At 41.6% G+C, this 18,768-nt stretch overlaps 2 protein-coding genes across 5 annotated transcripts in view; one reads left to right on the top strand and one right to left on the bottom strand.

Annotated features, from left to right (window-relative positions):
- The window catches only part of jakmip1 (janus kinase and microtubule interacting protein 1), a 22,483-nt gene extending 15,831 nt beyond the window's left edge, over positions 1-6,652 (bottom strand). The window contains 2 exon segments of the mRNA XM_063876190.1: positions 89-422; positions 6,185-6,652. Of these exon segments, the coding sequence (XP_063732260.1) occupies positions 89-244 (156 nt within the window). The 5' untranslated portion in view covers positions 245-422; positions 6,185-6,652.
- wfs1b (Wolfram syndrome 1b (wolframin)) lies at positions 3,337-18,768 on the top strand. 4 transcript variants are annotated; one of them, XM_063876188.1, is made up of 10 exons: positions 3,337-3,387; positions 12,458-12,832; positions 14,180-14,256; positions 14,449-14,593; positions 14,720-14,893; positions 15,030-15,110; positions 15,286-15,446; positions 15,575-15,811; positions 15,938-16,056; positions 16,354-18,768. In XM_063876188.1, the coding sequence occupies exons 1-10, from the start codon at positions 3,366-3,368 to the stop codon at positions 17,903-17,905; spliced, it is 2,943 nt and encodes a 980-aa protein (XP_063732258.1). In that variant the 5' UTR covers positions 3,337-3,365; the 3' UTR covers positions 17,906-18,768. The 4 variants fall into 4 exon arrangements, with proteins under 4 accessions (XP_063732258.1, XP_063732259.1, XP_063732257.1 ...); XM_063876189.1 differs by lacking the exon at positions 3,337-3,387 and adding an exon at positions 11,466-11,601; XM_063876187.1 differs by lacking the exon at positions 3,337-3,387 and having other exon boundaries at positions 11,471-12,832; positions 14,183-14,256.

Genomic DNA, 18,768 nt, shown 5'->3' with positions numbered 1-18,768 from the left:
TCAGCTTTCCTTCCTCTTCTTCTAGTGTGATGGTTTAAAGGGGATTCTCATAATTTTTCACATGAGGCCTCCTCTTCTTCGGCCTCACCTTGTTCCGCTCCTGCTGCAGCTCCACCTGGCTGTCCATTAGTTTACTCTTGAGTTCCTCGTTGGTGGTCGGCACCAAATCGGTCATCACCTCGTGTTTCTCCAGCTTCCTTCCCTTCTTAAGGGGCGGGGCTGCGGTGGGTGTGGTCGAGGACATGGCACTATGTCTGCCTTATCAGGACAGACATAGAGTGCCGGGTGTAGTGAAAAGAAGGAGAGAGTCAGTCGCTGCTCCGCCTCCGTGCGCAGCCCTGCATCATCATCATCATCATCATCATCATCATCATCACAATACCGTTGTCAAGTCTACATCATTGCCGGAGGTTGCTGAGTTTCTATTGGAGAGAGACAGACAAACAGAAGGAAAAAGCAAAGGGATGAGTCAGACTGGGTTACACCAAACTACTCTGCACAAAGACCTGGACCAAAGCCACATGACACACTGCAGCCAGGGGGAAACAGACTATTTTTGGGAGCAACATTTACTCTCTCCTCTGTCACACTCTTGTCTCCCACATCCCAAAAGGCCATTTATCACCATCCTAAACCAATCCCTGGGTTGTAGTTAGAAGCCCCATAGTGCATGAAAATGTGTCTGACCCCCAGAGTTATGGTCCCCCCGGCCTCCCACAACTCCCTAGCACGTCTCTTTATTAGTTCACTTATAAATATATCCCTTACCTTGATGACTTGTTGTTCCAGATATCCTGCACTCGGTTCTGGGACACTGACCGACTGTACCAAACAGAGTTCAATAGAAACCTTCTTGGAGTCTGTCTTTTCTGATTCCTTATTTCCGTCTTTACACCTTCAAAACAAATGACTATTCAACATAGAGATCTAATCTCTAAAATGAGATTACGGCTATTTGATATTTCCTCTTTATCCATCAGTGGAACACAATTGCAAGATGTGTCTCCACCCTTCCCTTCCCTTTAATTTCCTTGGATATACCAGAAAGACTGGCCAGTAGCAAGATTTCTCTGGTTGTGTAGCCATATTCTAAATCAAGAAAAATCCTTTCAATATTAGAATGTGAGAAACCAACAGTTTCAGCTTTGATCAATCAATCAAAGTGTATTTATATAGCCCAATATCACACATTTTGCATTTGTCTCAGCGGACTTCACAGTTTGTACAGAGTATGAATATGACCTTAGTTAATGGGGAATAAATGGAAGGAACCTCAGGGGGGAGCCACAGAGGAGGATCCCTCTCCCAGGACGCACAGACATGCAATAGATGTCGTGTTTAAACACAAAAGATAATACATTTACAACTTAGGTAGTCCAAATGCTTGAAAATGCATGTGTCTAGAAATAAGAGACATAAGCCAATCACAATATCATTGTTATGAATTGGATAAGCTGGAAGAAAGAGAGAAATGACACAAACCAAGATAAAAACTTAAGGATTTAAATGGATGATTTGCTTTCTCTCTGTTAGCAGGTGTATTTTTGGCATATTTATTTATGGATTTGTTGCTACAATGACCCACGTACACCGAGCTGAAAGTGGACTCCTCTAATCTCTTCCAGAATTGAAATGTAACCCAATAACATTCTAGTTTATTCTGCCGTCTATTAAATAAATAATGCAACGATGAGGGACCTTAAGCATTATGACTGTGGCAGGAGCCTCCATCTTTTTCTACACACACACATCACCAACATCATCATTCAACATTCACAGATGGCAGCAATAGTAACCAAGGCAACTCTTGCTCTCAGAAACTCTCGTAGCAAAAGGATGATGGGGAACGTGGATTTGAAACACACGCAATCGTTTAGTGGTTTAAAAACACGCACACACACACACAAGGTTTAGTTATCTGGTTCAATCTCAGAGCCGAGGTTGACCGAGAGTCAGAAATGCAGTGATGCTGGAGGGCGAGGACGCTTTCTTCCACATGGATTCTTACAGAGCAGTCAAACGCTGAGAAACAGTGGGAATGGGAGAGGAAAGAGAATGCGAGACAGGATGGATGAGGATTGAGCCGATAAGACAGACAGAGTAGAGGAAAGAGCAGGGGCAAAGTGGAAGAGGAACCACCATCTCCCCCCTTTCCTCCCCCACTTGCTGGCATCGGGATGTTACCGAGCTGAGGCCATCAGTGATCTCCCTCTCATTCACAGAGACAGAGAGAGAGAGCGGGGGAAAGGGAGGCTATTCACATACAGAAAGCACTGACGCAAGCACACACTCCTCGAGTCTCTCATACAGAACAACTCGGGACAGATACAGCTGACATCTATTCATAATACTCAGATATCTTTATCTACAGGAGCTCAATAGATTTGACTCTCACCGATGTGTACTGGAATCTGCATAGTTGATTTACAAGAATGAAGAAATGTTTCTGTACGCTATCCACCCTGCGGCTGATGTTACATGTTTATGCATGCTGTCATTATCAGAGACCAGGTGTGCCCAAGCTCAAACAGAAGCATGAAGGACAGTTTTACTGGTTTTTCTTGAAAGGGGAAGGATGTTTGTAACACTGATCCTCAGCAGGAATAGGAAGTGGTCTGGTGGATGTACATTTTATTATTATTTATCTTTATATTATTTCAGCGAGAGATCGTTTACTAATAACCTCTTCTTAACTCACAACATAACCCCTTATCAATCACTTATAGGACATGTTTCACTTGATACGAGTCCAGATTTTTCGCTGTGTACAGATACAAATATAAATGTATGCTGACAACACACACGGTTCCCTCAAAAGCCCCAGAAGCCACGTGTTCCCAAGCTGGCAGCCAGAACCCGACTGTTTTATAGGGGAAACTGGAACATTTTACAGGAGCACCAAGAAGCTAACAGGCACCTTTAATCTTCACAGAAACAAACAAAAGCTTGCACGGGTCATAGAGGATATACCTCATCCACTCTAAATAGTTACCTGAAAAATCTTTCAACAGACAAAAATGAGGGCGAAGAGAAACAGTAATGATCTACCTAGCTGTCACAAACATACAGCTAAATAACATTACTATGACTCATCGATTCAATCAAATGCCAAAAATGCTTAAAAGATTAAAAGATAAACTGACTAATAAAGCAACAAAAAAGACACCTTCAAGGCTGATTCAAATACAATGAATGAAGCGCCCTGACATCAGTTCAACAAACAATGGAGCTGATTAACTTCATGTTGACTGCAAGAAAGAAGTGATGAAGGAATCCTGCAGCTGCAGGGAACTTTCACCATTGAGCTGAGTTCTGCTCCAAATGAGTACAAGGCGACAAAATGTGTCCCTCAGCGTCGATACAGCATGAGAACTGGTTCTACAGTAGGTAAGTTAGTCACATTTTAGGACTTGAAAATGACTTTAAATCATAATTAGATTATCGAAATGCCTACTATTTTTGTCCACAATATTTTACCTAATCTTTATTGTTATATTTGCTTTCTGTATGAAAAGCCAAGATGTGTTCTACTCACCGCCTATTTGTGTTTTCTATTAAGTTGATATTATAAATGTCATCTATTTAAAACAAGTCAGAGGCGGAGGATTGAGTATAGACTTCCTAAAAATGTGCAATTTGATTTAATGTATGAATGCACAGGGATATCACTATCATGATTAACGTACACATTGTAATTAAGACTTCACAAAAAAGTCGTGGAGGAATATTATGTCTTTTACTTCAATTCATGAATAAAAAGCACTTTCATTTTTATATGACATTTAGTTTAATATTTTATAACAAGTATGTCATAAAAAAATGTGATAAAGCTTCTGTTCTTTAGCAGGAGTTTTTATGGGTTGTATCGATGTTAGCCTATGAACTGCATGATATAGGTGGTTTATATTTTAGTTTAGCCTTTTATTAGATGGTACAGAAGATACACAGGGCCCTTAATTCATCTGCTATTAGTGTTACTTACATTTAGTGTACACAGAAGACTTTTGCAATGGTCACAATCCTATTACACACCTACAGATGGACCTCCTCGATGCTAGACAGACCACACACACATAGTGTCAAACATTAACTAGACTTCAGCGAGACACAGAGCCCAATAAAGACATAAAAGAGCTCAGATGGGAGCTGAAACAATGCTCATTGCTCTTCAATCTAGGTTCAAAATCAAAAGAGAGGGTGTGTAAAGACTGAGATGCACTCCTGTTTATATACTGCTCACTGGGTACAATGCCTCATAGGCTTATACATTCTTATTGTAGTCGAATAAGCATCAGCGGTGTCAAATATCAGAGCAGACCTGGCCACACTCCAGACATCACTCCACAATAAAGACACACACATTAACACACAGACACACTTAGCAGTCTAGTGATCCTCCAAAGACACTGTAAAGATGAGAGGCTATACCAAGTGCAGCACTAGTGGAGCATATGACCTACAAACCGCTATGCCAGCAGAATGACTGCAAGTTACTGACCTCAATGACAAGTCAACCCAAACATCAACAAGAAGTATCGCTCTCGCTCGGTCTCTGCATGCCACCGACTCAGTTATGCTATTGTTGGTGTTATTGTTCGGGTTTTAGATGTATTTTGTCCATTTGATCATCCTGTGATCATCAACCTGTGTTTATGGCCTGTGCATGATCATCCTTGTGCATGTATGGGTTCATATGTTCTTATGTTAGCAGGGGTGGCCTCTCCTCCCTCAGAAATACATGATCAATGCAGTCAGTACTGTGGTTAACCTTGCTTCTCTCTCTCTCTCTCTCTCTCTCATACTGGCAGCACTTTAATAATCAGTACTGGCTTGGTACTATTTACTCCCTCAACAGGAATGCCAAACACAGACAAATCTCCCACTCTTTGCATTAAGAATATAGGATTAACTCCATTATGTCTTCAAGGGAGGCTTGAGTAAAGCATTGAGATGGGTATGCACATGTGGGTATAGTCCACAGGGATTATCCTGTGAGCAGCTTGTTGCTTAACACTCTGGAAAGCAGGGGAATGAGGGAGAGGTGGGATAATGAATGAAGAAAGAATAAGTAGGATGAATCAAGGTTAGTATAGGATGGTTGCTTAATCCAGGGTGAGGGGGAAAGAGGGGGAAACTATGATGAAAAACAGGATTCCCAGTGAATGTCAGCGACCATAATGTTACACTTAGATAAGGAAGCCTGACATAACAGATAGGAGTAGCCAGGGATCCTAATAATAATAATTAGAGTTTTGTTCCAGTGCTTGCATGTGGATCAGTTATTACAACAAATGAAAACAGCATGCAACATAGTTTTTACAGCATGGCCAGAGAAGGCTGATCAAACAGAAGTGAGTGTGCAACACATGTCGGCTGTCCACTGGGACAGATTTACGAGCCTCTGGAGCAGCAGAGCTGTTATGACAGACAGACCCCGCTGGTAAACACAGCAGAGATGGGCAGAGTACATGCATGGCAGTGGACTGGTGTGGTAAAAGGATATAGTGGAAATGTTGGGGATGGGTTAATGCGATGTGGACAGCATCTAATGAGCTGTCAAATGGGAGATTACAGGGCAGAGTGCTGCTGGAGGGAGCCTTTACTCTGCTGCTGAGAGCCTGTCTGCCTGTCCAGTTTGCCAACCACACCCCACGGCGACATGCATGCTTGCATGGGGGGCTGCTGCAGCATCCTCCATCCACATTGGCTGGATGTCCTTGCACTCTCAGGCTGCTATAGTATTGATATGTCTGTCATTGCCATGTAGCATTTACACCGTGCTGCTCTAGTGGGGTCCATATCCAACCAGGGGCCTCCTTACACCGGGCAGCACACCGGGAGAAAACTCGGTAACGTAACTGCTGAGATTACGAGTCAGCAGTCGAATATTTACCTCTCGTGTCTGGTAATGTAATCATCACGCTTTAACTTTAGCTGGCTTGCAGAGACTAGAGGTGTCACACGGTGCAGCAAATTGCACATCTCTGTCTGGGTCGATATGAAGCTTGGCAGTCAATGTTGGTAGCCCCAAAACTCACATCGAGAGCCTGATATGGTGAAGCCCACCCGGTGGCAGTGCCTCGTTAGCAGATGAAACCCGGATGTGGGATACATGTCACAGCAGCTAACCGCCTGTCAGAGTCCACAATAAGTTGTTTAATACTTACACATCTAACGAACTTACCTAAAATGTAGGTCCAGTGGTCTCAAGATGTTTAAACGTCGCTGCCCACTTTGCTTCACATCCAGGAAGGGAGGCTGAGCGTCTTCGTTTTGGAGAGCTAAAAGAAATGACCTCCAGCTCTTAAAATATCCCGAGTTCAGCTAACTGCACACAGCAAAGGTTCACAACTTAGTTCCTCAGATATATCACACGCGTTTTGCAGCGCTGAAGTTGTATTTCCTCCACAGATATTATCCTCTAGCTACACACTGGATTCAGCTCCAGGCTTCTCCTCCTCTCGCGTTGACATTTCCCTCCACGCCCACACACACACACGCGCGCGTGAAGTCATCCGTTCACATGTCATACACACATGAGGGACGAAAAGATAAATAAATAAAACAGTGTGATGCCCGTGTCGACGTGAACATGGGAAGGGCAGAAAAAAAACGCCGGGGCGGGCGTCGCCGGTAGCGTGATAGAAGCGCGACACCTGACTGCGTGTTCAAGAATGACACCGCGCGCGGTTAATGCGTGGACACGCCGCCAGTGCGGGAGAAACGTAAAGCTACGTCGTCACGGTGCCCGGTGGTACAGGCAAAGCAACACAAAAAGAGAACATATTTTAAAGTCATATTGCATTTAATGTCTTAAAGAGCAACATAACAAAGACACTCATTTAACAGATTATAAAATTGGATTGGGGAAAAAAACCTTTCTGTTTGTGAACGAATATTTGTGTATTAGAAATAAAACCTTACACCTTTTTAAAGCTAAATATTGTTTATAATATAATAGTGTTATGCATTTACTGACATTTTTATTTTTATTATGTGTTCATTTAATTATTGTTTTTTCTTTAACAGGCCTTTTCATCTTTCATCTTAGTCATCTTTTTATTATTATATGTTATTTTATTATAGACAAGGTGCCTCTTGCCAAGCATAATTATAAAAAGAATTTGTTCATTTTTATATTAATAAAAATGAACCACTATTATCATACACACTTGCTGTTGGTGTATTTCATTCTAATATTGAAGCATTGTAACTAAAAAGCTTGAATTACTGGTACATTTAACTAGGACAATATGAGTCGTCAAATCATAAAGCTGACAATATGAAAGTGGTGCGAGTGTGACCCAGATTCTAGAGGATGCATTACTTACGCACATCTGCTTGTGTCTGCCTCTCCTCTCCACACTGCTCTGGCCTGTCTGCCATTCACAAGCAGCAGCACCACACACACCATCAGAGCTCTCTGTGGCTGCAGCATATGCAGCTCAATGCTGCAGGGCAATGAAGGCAAACAGTAAGGGATGATTTTTAAACGGACTACATCATTCCCTATCCTTCAGGGGTGCTCACTCATACAATTTGAGTCCCAGTAGTTTGGTTGTAAGGGCCTTCGTGCTATTTATTTGTATGGAAAATGTTTTGAGTGTGGTAAAACAGGCAAGGAAAGGGGGTGAGTTTGGGGTATTAAGCTTCACTCCATTCAGGTTCCTGCTGAGGCCAGCAAACCGACACACAGATGGAGAGATAAAGTAGAAAAACATTGTGGTTGCAGGCATAGAGAGACGAAGAGAGGGAGGGATGTGTGTCCTGTTTTGCTTGGTGAAGGATTGACTCAGAGAGCGAATGTGTGTCAGAGAGCAGTAATGAGTATTTCTGTTAATTATTCTGCCTCAGGGATTTATATTGTTTTCCACAGTATGGATTTGTTGGTCTTTTTTGAACAGGCAAACAGGAGGTTTCACAGAAAAAGCATAAAGGAAACTGTATTGTATTTGACGTAACAAGAAACTTGTGATTAGACCTTGTGATATTTTATCCCCTGATACAAGAACAACAACACAAAGCGTTTTTAGATTCTGGTGATAATATTGGTTATAATTAAAGTGTTAGAAGGGATGGTAGAGTTGAAGAGCATCCTGACTTCTGGCTAAATGGTCCATAACATATTTCTTCTTTAGAATAAATATTAGATCTGCTTCCATCTCTTCTGCCCTGTTAGGGGTAACACAGTAATGTGTCCCCGTTTTTATTAACTTAACATAATCATCTTAGGTTTTCTGCATATCCATGAGAGCTGTCCATAATAAGCTTAACATATTCATGAAGGCTGCTAGTTTAAATATATTAAAGCATTTAGAGACATCCCTTGGTTTTCAGAGGGGAACGGATCAAATGTGGAATTTCTGAGTCAGTCAGCAAACAGACCCATTTTTAAACAGTGTAACCCAAAGTCTGGAGTGCTTGTGGTGACGTAAAACTTTCATATGAAGGCAATTAGACTTCCTTTGCATGAGTCACTGCTGTTAGTCACTTAAATATCTGAGCCCGTTGTTCCATTGTGCTACCCAAACCAAAATGTATAACATATAACATAAGAAGACAGCATCCTTGTGTGTTAAGTGAAGTTTCATTGATTTGTAAAAGTGTTCCTAATCTTTCTTTCTTTTTCTGACCTTCTGTATTCATGAGGTGTTTAATGGAAAAACTGTAGTTAAATGTTCCATTAGATGGGTCAGTGTGCTGCTCTTCAAATACACTATTACTGCCCACAACCAAAGTCATAATACAAATGGTTTAATGTAGCCACAGTGCAAGAAGTAAGATTCAACATGGAGAGTTAAAGCTGAATTACAGTATCAGTCCAGTAACCTAAAATAGAAAATGATTTGTCATCAGGAATTCATTGTACTAATATTTTAACCTGTGATTATGTGACAGATTTTGCACATATATTTGATGCTTTGTATCCCTGTTTTGTGCCATTAGCTGAAAAAATGTTCTCCTCTGTTTTAGTATAGGGCCCACTACGCCAATTTAAATATAGTTCATTTTCTAGCCAGTCTGCTGTAAAATGTATTCTGTGGCTCTGCAGGGGAATAAGGAGTAAGGGGAATTTGTGATGTAATGAAAGACATTGTTGAGTTGCATTGTGAGATTTGTAGGAATAAGTATTTTAACTAAATTACCGGAGAAGACAATAGAATAAAATAGTAGCCCCAGGCAGACCTAAAGGATTGTGACTAAAGGCTATTATGCCTACAATTATTCCCATTCCTCATCTCCCACTTTTTCTTCCTTTTGTCAAAACATGCCGCAAAATAACTACAGAGCAATACTTGCTGGCAGCTGAGGAAGGGACTCAAACCACAGGAAAGAGTTGAGTTTTCCCCACTTAGAAAGTGTATAGGAAGTAGCAATGGTTTAAGAATTATTATTTTTTTATCTTAATAACATACTTAAAGATGGCTCATGTTGTAAGAAGATTAGTCAGTGGCACCAACATTACGTAAGTTGGATTGACTCCCTGTTTGAGAATTTCCACAATCTGAAATCGGAAGATGTTGTAAGACAACATGTCAGTTCTAATATGAGTATTATAACATAAATGGCTGAAATGATATTTATAGAGCATATAGTTTGTGATTAGAAGAAATTTGACCAAAGTTCCAGCTGGCTTACGTCCATCCAGCTTTACATCCCATTTCCTTGCAGAGAGAAACTTCAAAAGGCCAGAATAGCTACTAGGCTGAGTTTGTGATGGAAACATCTTCACAGTCAATGTCTATTCTCACATAACCCTTCTGGTTGCTATGGATACTAACCATACCTACTCTGCTGCTCTTCCTGAGAGAGTCATTGGTGATGCTGGGGCAGACTGTGGGTGAGGCCTGCTTCACATATACAGGGCCTGTCACACACAGAAAGAGAGGAAGGGGTTGTTAAGATTATTTTTGGACTAATAGTTTCTATGCAATGTCCTGCAGCAGCTTTTAAGTAAGTGCAGCCGACATAGTAGGCTCACCATATTTTATATTTTTAAAGATGGGGCAGTCCCCATCACTTCAGATCTGGAAAAAATCATGACTACCTTGAAAGGATACAGAGAAACAAACAAGGGCTGTAGTAAAGAGAGCAGTTTGCTTAACTTTCCAAGTAATTACCGTGCAGGAAACACCTGTTTTTACTGTTTTCCTCTGAGGCAGGGGCAGTGGAGCCCAAACAAAATCTATATGGAGATTTGCCTAATGAAAAATACTTGAACCCACTATTGCACATATGTTGTTTAAGCTGCTTTGCCTAATTGAAATGGGAATTGCATTCGTTACTGCATGTGTGTCTAAGCCCATTTAAAAAGACGGATTGCCTAATATAGAATGGAGGGGTGTATGTGAAAGACCAACACCAGTCAAATGGTCATGCTTATCCTCTCAACTAGATTGAGATAATCTACTAATAGAGATCAATTTACATACCTGCTTCAATGCAGCTGCATTCAAGCAATTACTGCTCCCATTTCCTTCTTTCCCATAAATTGGGATCTAATCTCATTCCCAGGCTAGAAAAAAAAAAATCTCACACTTCCTCCCTAGGAGTTGCTTATTCTCTTTCTAAATTATTTAATTGTCTGGACCTTTCTGTTTCCGCCTCTTCTGAATTATAGTGTTTTCGGTTTCTTGCACACACACAAGCAAAAAACTATACTTGTTTACATTCTTACAAATGTTTGGGCACAATCTCTGTATTGTTTTCACAGAGTAAAAACCTCATTATTGGATAAACACTGAATATTAAAGAAAAACAATTAAAGTAAAGGTGTGGCACCTAAAACATTTTGAGACCAATTTAAATTATTAGACAACAAAGGTCAGACAACAAATACCGACAAATTAGTATTAGAGTATTACCTTTTTTAATCAAAACATCTTTGTCTTAATTATCCTGTAACCTTTTTCTTTATACATTTAATAGCAACATTTGTAAACGAAGCGTATCTGTACTGCCATCTCCTGGTAGAGACCTTATATTACGTATTTGCAAAAATACAATCGAATAATGATTAATAATAAAACAAAGCACGTGGAAAACAAGCTCAACTATGGAAACATATTTAAGAATGTAACTCAATTAAAATGAATCGTTATGTTTAATTCACTATAATAACTCTCCCCTATATCTAGTTAAAGATTCAGCAACAATGATTTTAAACTATTGGTAAAAAAAGACAGTATTTTTTAATCTTGTACTTTTTCCCCTTCTTTTTGTATTATTAAATTATTTTACGAAAGTAAATAAGTGAATTCAGCGATACTAAAGTATTCGATGGTTGATTGCTTTTGACTGAGAGAAATACATAAACTGCAACATTCATGGCCAATCAAATCAGGTTTAGAAAAGCGAGTTCACAGCATCCTCCAATAACAACACGTGAAACCTGAAGTGGGCGTGGACGGCAAGTGGAGCAACTGACAGACTTTTCTGTACATTGTGTATGTTTAGAGTGTGACCACAGAGCCAGCGGACAAGCGGATTTCTACCAAAGCGAAAGGGAAGAATGACTTGGGACACGGAATAGCAGATATATATTTCTCGAGGCCTTTTCATTTTGAGGATCTAAAACAAACTGGTGTGCTGGTGGTAAAGGTGAGCGGACAGTAGTGCCATGTTAGCATTAGCAACAGAACCACTGGTTATTTTAGCTACCTGACACATTTATCAGGCAGCTATATGTACATTACAGTCTATGGTCGGTTGCATAAAGACTGTAGCGCCGCTGTTTATACTCTGCATAACATTTTTGCAGGATTTTTCCACCACTGTTTCGATCACTTTTATTGCAGCCTCTTCTTGCTGGTCACAGGGGTTTTCCTTGAATGCAACAGGACCCATCAAGTTTCCAGTCGGAGCATTCAAGGATGTCACCTTCTCAATATAGCTGCTCAGGGCTCACTTGATAATGTTTAAAATAGACTCCAGACCACATGACAACATGCTTAACAGAGCTTCACAAACTCAAATAAGGCACAACATAAAGTTGCAGTAAGTGTAATAAATGATTTATGGAAGAACTTGGGTTAGTCACAACTGGTCAAGACTCACTGGAGTAAGATGAGGAAATGTCTAAAGACAAATAACCACACACTGCTGCTTGCGAGCTAGATAGCCTATGTCTATTTGTGTTCAAAGACATGTTTCCATATGGAAACCTTTTTTATTGCATCAAATTCGCCAATCAAGTTCTTTGTTGTACACCATTTTTCTAAATCACAACTTCACATTGGTGTATCAAAACAATTTAGAGTGAAGTGGCATGTTGAAGAGAGGAAGTGTCCTTTCACAACAACTGTTACTCCACCACAGGTGTCAATGCAGATCCTTCCTTCTCTTACATTCCCTATTACTTACACGCTGCTTTTACCTACTATGATATCACTTAAATACGGTCTTCAGATGCTGTGGAACCTCACTGTGAGTTTTCTTTGTCTGGTACATTTTTCAGCTATGGAGCCATCTCTGACCGGCAACCCAGCCACCCCAAAACCCAGCCCCTCCTCTCCCTCTACCCTGAGGCCAGGCCCTTCATCTTCAAGCTTGTCTTCGACCACAACCACACACACATCAGACCGCCCCAGGCCCAAACTGAACATGCCAACACCTCCAACTACTCCCTCATCTGCCCCCTCCACCGCCTCCCCTCGGACTTCTCCAGGTCTCTCCTCCCGTTCTTCCTCATTGTCCACACCGCCCGCCTCCCCTCTCCGTCAGCCCATCAGGATCCCCTCTCAGGTGGGCAGATCTCAGCTTAATGCAGCTTCTCCAGAATATCCATCAACTCGCTCCACAGCTCCACAGCCTCCTCTCACACCTGAACCAGGTGAGAATCAAACTCTGACCTTCAAACTTTGACTTCCTGTTCTCCACTTATCAGTGCAGCCAACACTCCCAGTCTACTGTGTGTACTACAGTGTCTCCATGACAACTAGTGGTTTAACACGACATGCAAAGCAGACTCTCCCACTCTGCTGACTTGAGGAAAAAAACCTGTCTTGTTTGTGTCTTGAAAGACTATTACAACTCTTATCTGTTTAATCTTACTAGCCAAGACTTGCATACAAACTTCACATAGTAGAAGCTTGGTTAGCTGCACTGGGAATATCACATTTTAAATTGTTGCATGACTTTGCAGTGGTATCTTAGTATGTAAATGTGGAGTATTACTGGAACAAGTGAAATCTAACACCCCTATCATATTTTGCCCACAGTTTGGACACACATTAAGTCCTGTTTCCTAAAAACATCCACATGTGCCATGTATCAAGCCATTAAGATAATCATAATGTAACATATTAAAGTAAAAATGGGAGGCAGATTGCGTCACTTCTGTCAGCGTTTGCTGGGAAACCAGCAGCTGCTGTTATTTTAGTACGATCAGTAAACCAGCAGCATGACGGGCATCTGAAAGAAGTGACCGGATCCCATTGCATGTTCTTTCGCTTCCAGAGACCTGCAGGCCCAGACAGAACACAGTTTCAGTATCACTGTGGGTGTTTTGGATCTTGTTTCCACATTTTAGGCCACCTACATATTTTTCCTAATATACAGTACATGGCACAACAAATGTGACACCCTACTTTACAGGAAATAGACACATGTTCCATGTTCGCTGTCGTTTGAGTGAAGAATTTAAGATTAGCAGAACTCATTAGCCAAAAGAAGATGATAATTAAACCAACAGGACTCAGAGGGCCGCTCTTATCATGACAGACACTGTTTCTGGAAAGAACTCATGATCTTGGTTAATTTGTGCCTCTGATGGGAAAATCAAACCATTTACAAAGATGAGTAGAACAAACCCACATTCATCTATATTTTGTCAGTTGTAGACATTAACCTTAATCAGCAGTTTCAGTAATTTGGTCACTCTGTTTTTTTGTTGTTGTTGAAAAGTGTTTTTGTTGAACTTGCCTTATCAAAAACAGATGCAACTAGGACCAAAAACATCAAGTAGTTATAAAACTTGAAATGTTCAGTTCAAATGTTTAATTTCACACAGGAAGAAATAATTATTGAATTACCCACCCCTCTCTGTGTCATCAACCGATAGACAGCCAACACAGTTTGTTTTTTTAACAGAATCTATAGTATAATTTGTACCTTGTTGTCAAAGACCATTGAAACGTTCTGTTTCCTGAGTGTTAAAAGTGATTGCCTTTTCCTTCAGAAGAGCCAGAGGAGGAAGTCAGTCTTGAGGATTTGGAGGAGAGAGCAAAGTCTGGAGATGCAAAAGCACAGACCAAGGTCAGTTTCAATTAACATACTGCAAATAATATTGTCTTCAACAACCATATGGTGTAAACAAAATAGATCAGCCAAGTAATGATAAATGTTATTTTAGAGCGACATATTGATGGGAAGGACGGGAACTGGGTCGACAAAGTCAAAGTCGTGCTTGTCTGGCAAGTCTAAGAGTGTGTGTGTTTTTATATCCAGATGGGCCGTTACTTCCTGGTGCTGGCAGAAGAGAGAGATGAGGAGCTGAACAACTGCACAGCGGTCACTTGGTTGGTCCAGGCTGCTAAACAAGGACGCAAGGACGCCGTCAAATCGCTGCAGCAGTGCTTAGGCTCCAGGAAAGGTACCAAAATCTCCCACTGCATTTTAGCATCATAGTTTTGCTGTAATGAGTGGCTGAGACTACACATTTTCAGCTGCTGATTCTGGGAATACCTGTCCATCATGGCGGCACATTTGTGTTTTCCAGGCATCACTCTGGAGAACTTTGAGGAGGTGAAAAAGCTATGTACAGAGACGCGCTTTGAGAGAGGAGTCAGGAAAGCAGCTCTGCTCATGTACTGGAAGTTGAACCCGGAGAGGAAGAAGTCGGTGGCTGTTTCTGAAATGCTAGAGAATGTTGAACATGTCCACACAGAGCCGGGTAAGGAAGAACATACACTGTATGGTTGTCAATAAAAATAGATGTATTGAAATAGCAGTATAACATTCTGCAGATTCTTTTAGGAAGGAAATCCATGTTAGTTTCATGTTACAACATTTTTTTCGTCAATTTTCAGGCAAACCAGTGTCCCTGGGCCCACTAAACAGCTCTGCCAAGAAACAGAGAAGAGTCTTGGAGACTATGGTCACCAGTGAAGGTATGTTTGGTATGAAACAATGCCAATGCGGGAAGATTCTACCAATACAATGATCTATTTGCAATTTGTAAAGGAGCTTTATGCCTTCATGAGGAGTTAATACATTCAAGTTTGAAGGGATGACATGCATTTTATTTGACTTGTTAGTTAATATACTGTACGTGTGTATTTGTAGCCAGATGCCAAGTGGGTCTTGACGACTTTGTGGAGATGACAAAGAAGTACGCTCAGGGTGTTGCACCGCCACCTGTCATGGCTACAGCAGGGGGTGATGGTGACGATGACGATGATGATGTAGTAGTGAAGAATCCAGATGAACTGCCCTTACACCAGAAGGTAGGAGGCTTCAGACTTTAAGGATTGTGCTGGTGTCCATTAGATTACTTTCACGTATAGTAGAAATGGTGATCAGATTTTGGCACCTTTATAAGCATCCTGACTCTCCTCTCTTGTGCTTCCTCCAGCTGCTGAAGTTCCCTCTGTTCGCTTTGCTGGAGATCAAGGAGCACCTCATCGACTGGGCGTCACGAGCCGGCATGCAGTGGCTCAGCGCTCTGATCCCCACGCACCATGTCAACGCACTCATCTTCTTCTTTATCATCTCCAACCTCACAATAGAGTTTTTCATCTTCCTCATCCCTCTGCTGGTTTTCTACCTGTCGTTCTTCTCCATGGTCATCTGCACGCTGCGAGTGTTTCAGGTTAGTAACTGCTCCTTTTAAAGATGAACACTCACTTTTCTTTAGATGTGTTTGCTAGGTAAAGATGTACCTGTATCTTAATACATGTACAATTTACAGAAAATGATTGAGAATATTTTCCTACAGAACTCAAAAGCATGGGAAAACTTCCGGGCCCTGACGGACCTGCTGTCACACTTTGAACCCAGCCTTGATCTGGAGCAGGCCGAGACCAACTTTGGATGGACACACTTGGAGCCTTATCTGTAAGAACATTTATATTTACAAAAATCCAAGTAGAGAACATATGAATTCCATATTTATTGCTTTCTTTTTATTGTTTACTCTGTATTGTTTGCAAATGTAAAGTTCAGGTTGTTCCGATTTACTCTTTTGACTACACAATTTCTGGTCACCTTTGTCTTGTTGATACATTCATGCAATTTCTAGTAATAATGTTGTTCTAGTGTTTCAGTAAAAACGCAAAGTACAAAAAAGGTGTATATAAGTATTATACCACCAAGTACTAAAAGTAGATGTTTCGAACCATATTTGTGTTTCAGGTACTTCCTGCTCTCTGTGATCTTCGTGGTTTTCTCTTTCCCTGTGGCTGATAAATCCTGGATCCCTTGCTCGGAGTTGGCTGCTGTCGCTCTCTTCTTCACCTTCACCGCCTTCCTCAGCCTGCAGGCCTCCGCTCAGCTGTTTGCTCGTAGAGCCCTCCTCACTGAGGTCCTCTCCGGAGCCTGCTCCCTCACTCACTTCCTGCCAGACTCCGTTCCCTGGTTCATCAAGATGTTTGGGATTACGTTCATCACTGTGCCTTTGGGGGATGTAGTAGTGTTGAACCTGGGGTTGCCATGTCTGCTATACGGACACCTTTTCTATCTGCTCTTCCGTATGGCCCAGATGCGAGGCTTTAAGGGAACTTACCTGTGCCTGGTGCCTTACCTGGTTTGCTTCACCTGGTGTGAGCTCAGCATGGTGTTCCTTCAAAACGCCACTGCAATAGGACTCATCCGCACCTGTGTAGGTTACTTCCTCTTCCTGTTCGCCCTTCCAATTCTCTCACTGGGCATGGCTGCAATGCTCCTCATCCAGTTAGTACAGTGGTTTCTTGCCCTTGAGGTGACAAAAATGGTGGTAACCTTGACAATCTGCTTTGTGCCAGTAGTGCTGAGGCTTTGGACTCGCTTTAGCCTCAACCCCATCGTGGTTTTACGATCTTTATCACGGAGCAGCGTTGTGAAGCTTATCCTGGTGTGGCTCAGTGCTGTGGTGCTTTTCTGCTGGATGTACGTCTACAGGTCTGAAGGCATGAAGGTTTATAACTCCACCCTGACGTGGCCCGAGTACAGCAGCCTCTGCGGCCCGATGGCCTGGAAAGACGCCAACATGGCCCAAACTCAGATCCTCTGCTCTCACCTTGAAGGACACCGCGTCACCTGGACTGGACGCTTCAAATACGTCCGTGTGACCGACATCGAGAATGGTCCACAGTCGGTTGTGAACCTGCTGCCTGTATTTGTGGGGAACTGGATGCGCTGCCTGTATGGAAACCCCTATCCTTTGTGTGAGGAGGTAAAAAACGAGACCGCTGAGCCCCAGCCCCTGCCAGCCCCCGCGCCTCCTCCAGAAAATCCCCTCTGTAAACTTAAAAAACTGGCCAAGCACGAATGTCACATTAAACGTTTTGATCGATACAAATTTGAAGTGACAATGGGCATGCCACTGGAGAGGAAGACCAGAAACGGGACAATCATAGAGGATGAAGATGCCACTAAGGATATAGTTCTGCGGGCCAGTAATGAGTTCAAATCTATGCTGATATACTTAAAAACAGGTAGCCTGGTGGAGTTCAGCACCATACTGGAGGGCCGTTTGGGCTCCAAGTGGCCCGTGTTTGAACTCAAAGCCATTCACTGCATGTCCTGCGGGGATGCACATCTGCCCAGTCGCAGGCAGTACAAGATTGAACACGACTGGAGGCGCACGGCTCAGAACGCCCTGCAGTTTGGTTTTGATTTCTTCTTCAACCCCTTCCTGACCGCTAAGCTAGAGCAACACCCAGAACCAGAGACTGAGATAGAGACTGTGACACAGGAGGGGGGGTAGAGATCTGGCTAACACACCTATTGGAGAAATAGGATACCTGATAATGCCTGATTATACGAGCTGAAGAACATTAAGGATTGTAAATCAGTGTCAACATGTTAATCAGACATCTGTGGTATCAGTACTTTAGAGACGGTGTGTTTGCATTAGCATTTGAGCCAAAATATGTGAGAAAACATAATATTATGTAAGTAATTATACAAAAGGGGAGACACACAAGTGAATAATATTTTTGTAATAAGTAATTCACAGCCTAACACTAAAAAAAATGTCCACCTCCTCAGCTGTGGTCAGTTGTGCATTTCATCCAATTTAAGCTTCATTGCTCACTACAGTCCATTAATGAAGACATTTTGATTTTGGTTGTTCGTAGTACTTACACTATGTGTGCTGAAGCCTTTTTATGAACAGTAATCAAGTAATTGTAGCCAAAAACATTAGTATTTGCTTTTTTTGTGGAGGCTTACAAGTAGAAGAACGATTTGGTCTGTGATAGGTTGTTATGATGACGACAAAGTGTAAGGGTTTTTTCACTGCCAAGCTTTCACACAAGACCATATACTGTATGTGCAGTATCTTATTGTACTGGGCAATATTTTAAAGTGCCTTAAAAGAGATAGCAGTAAATTAAAATGTATTTAGAAGAGATTAGAATAATTAATGTCTTAAATCCTTAACCTTTAAGCTCAGCTTCATCTTTTAATTATTAAGTTCATCTCTGCCTTCTCGTCTTCCTCCCTTGTTTGTCCTTATCTGCTGTGCAGAGATTTAATATATTGAACATTTGCAGTCCTGAGTGCTGTGTTTTAAGTTAGGATGTCACTACTGTTTTGTTTACTGTGATCATAAATATGATGAAAACA

This window comes from Eleginops maclovinus, chromosome 23 (genome assembly GCF_036324505.1).
Source record: "Eleginops maclovinus isolate JMC-PN-2008 ecotype Puerto Natales chromosome 23, JC_Emac_rtc_rv5, whole genome shotgun sequence".
In the NCBI taxonomy this organism is placed as follows: Eukaryota; Metazoa; Chordata; class Actinopteri; order Perciformes; family Eleginopidae; genus Eleginops; species Eleginops maclovinus.
Note: the sequence above shows the minus strand (reverse complement) of the source record. Positions and strands in the feature narration are given on the sequence as shown.

What these genes read in the sequence shown, in the direction of transcription:
- wfs1b (XM_063876186.1), top strand. Translation starts at nt 12,157, where the DNA reads ATGGAAACCTTTTTTATTGCATCAAATTCGCCAATCAAGTTCTTTGTT. An exon ending in ACATGTCCACACAGAGCCGG is followed by an intron (nt 14,894 to 15,029) that starts GTAAGGAAGAAC and finishes GTCAATTTTCAG; the next exon opens with GCAAACCAGTGTCCCTGGGC. An exon ending in ACACACTTGGAGCCTTATCT is followed by an intron (nt 16,057 to 16,353) that starts GTAAGAACATTT and finishes TTTGTGTTTCAG; the next exon opens with GTACTTCCTGCTCTCTGTGA.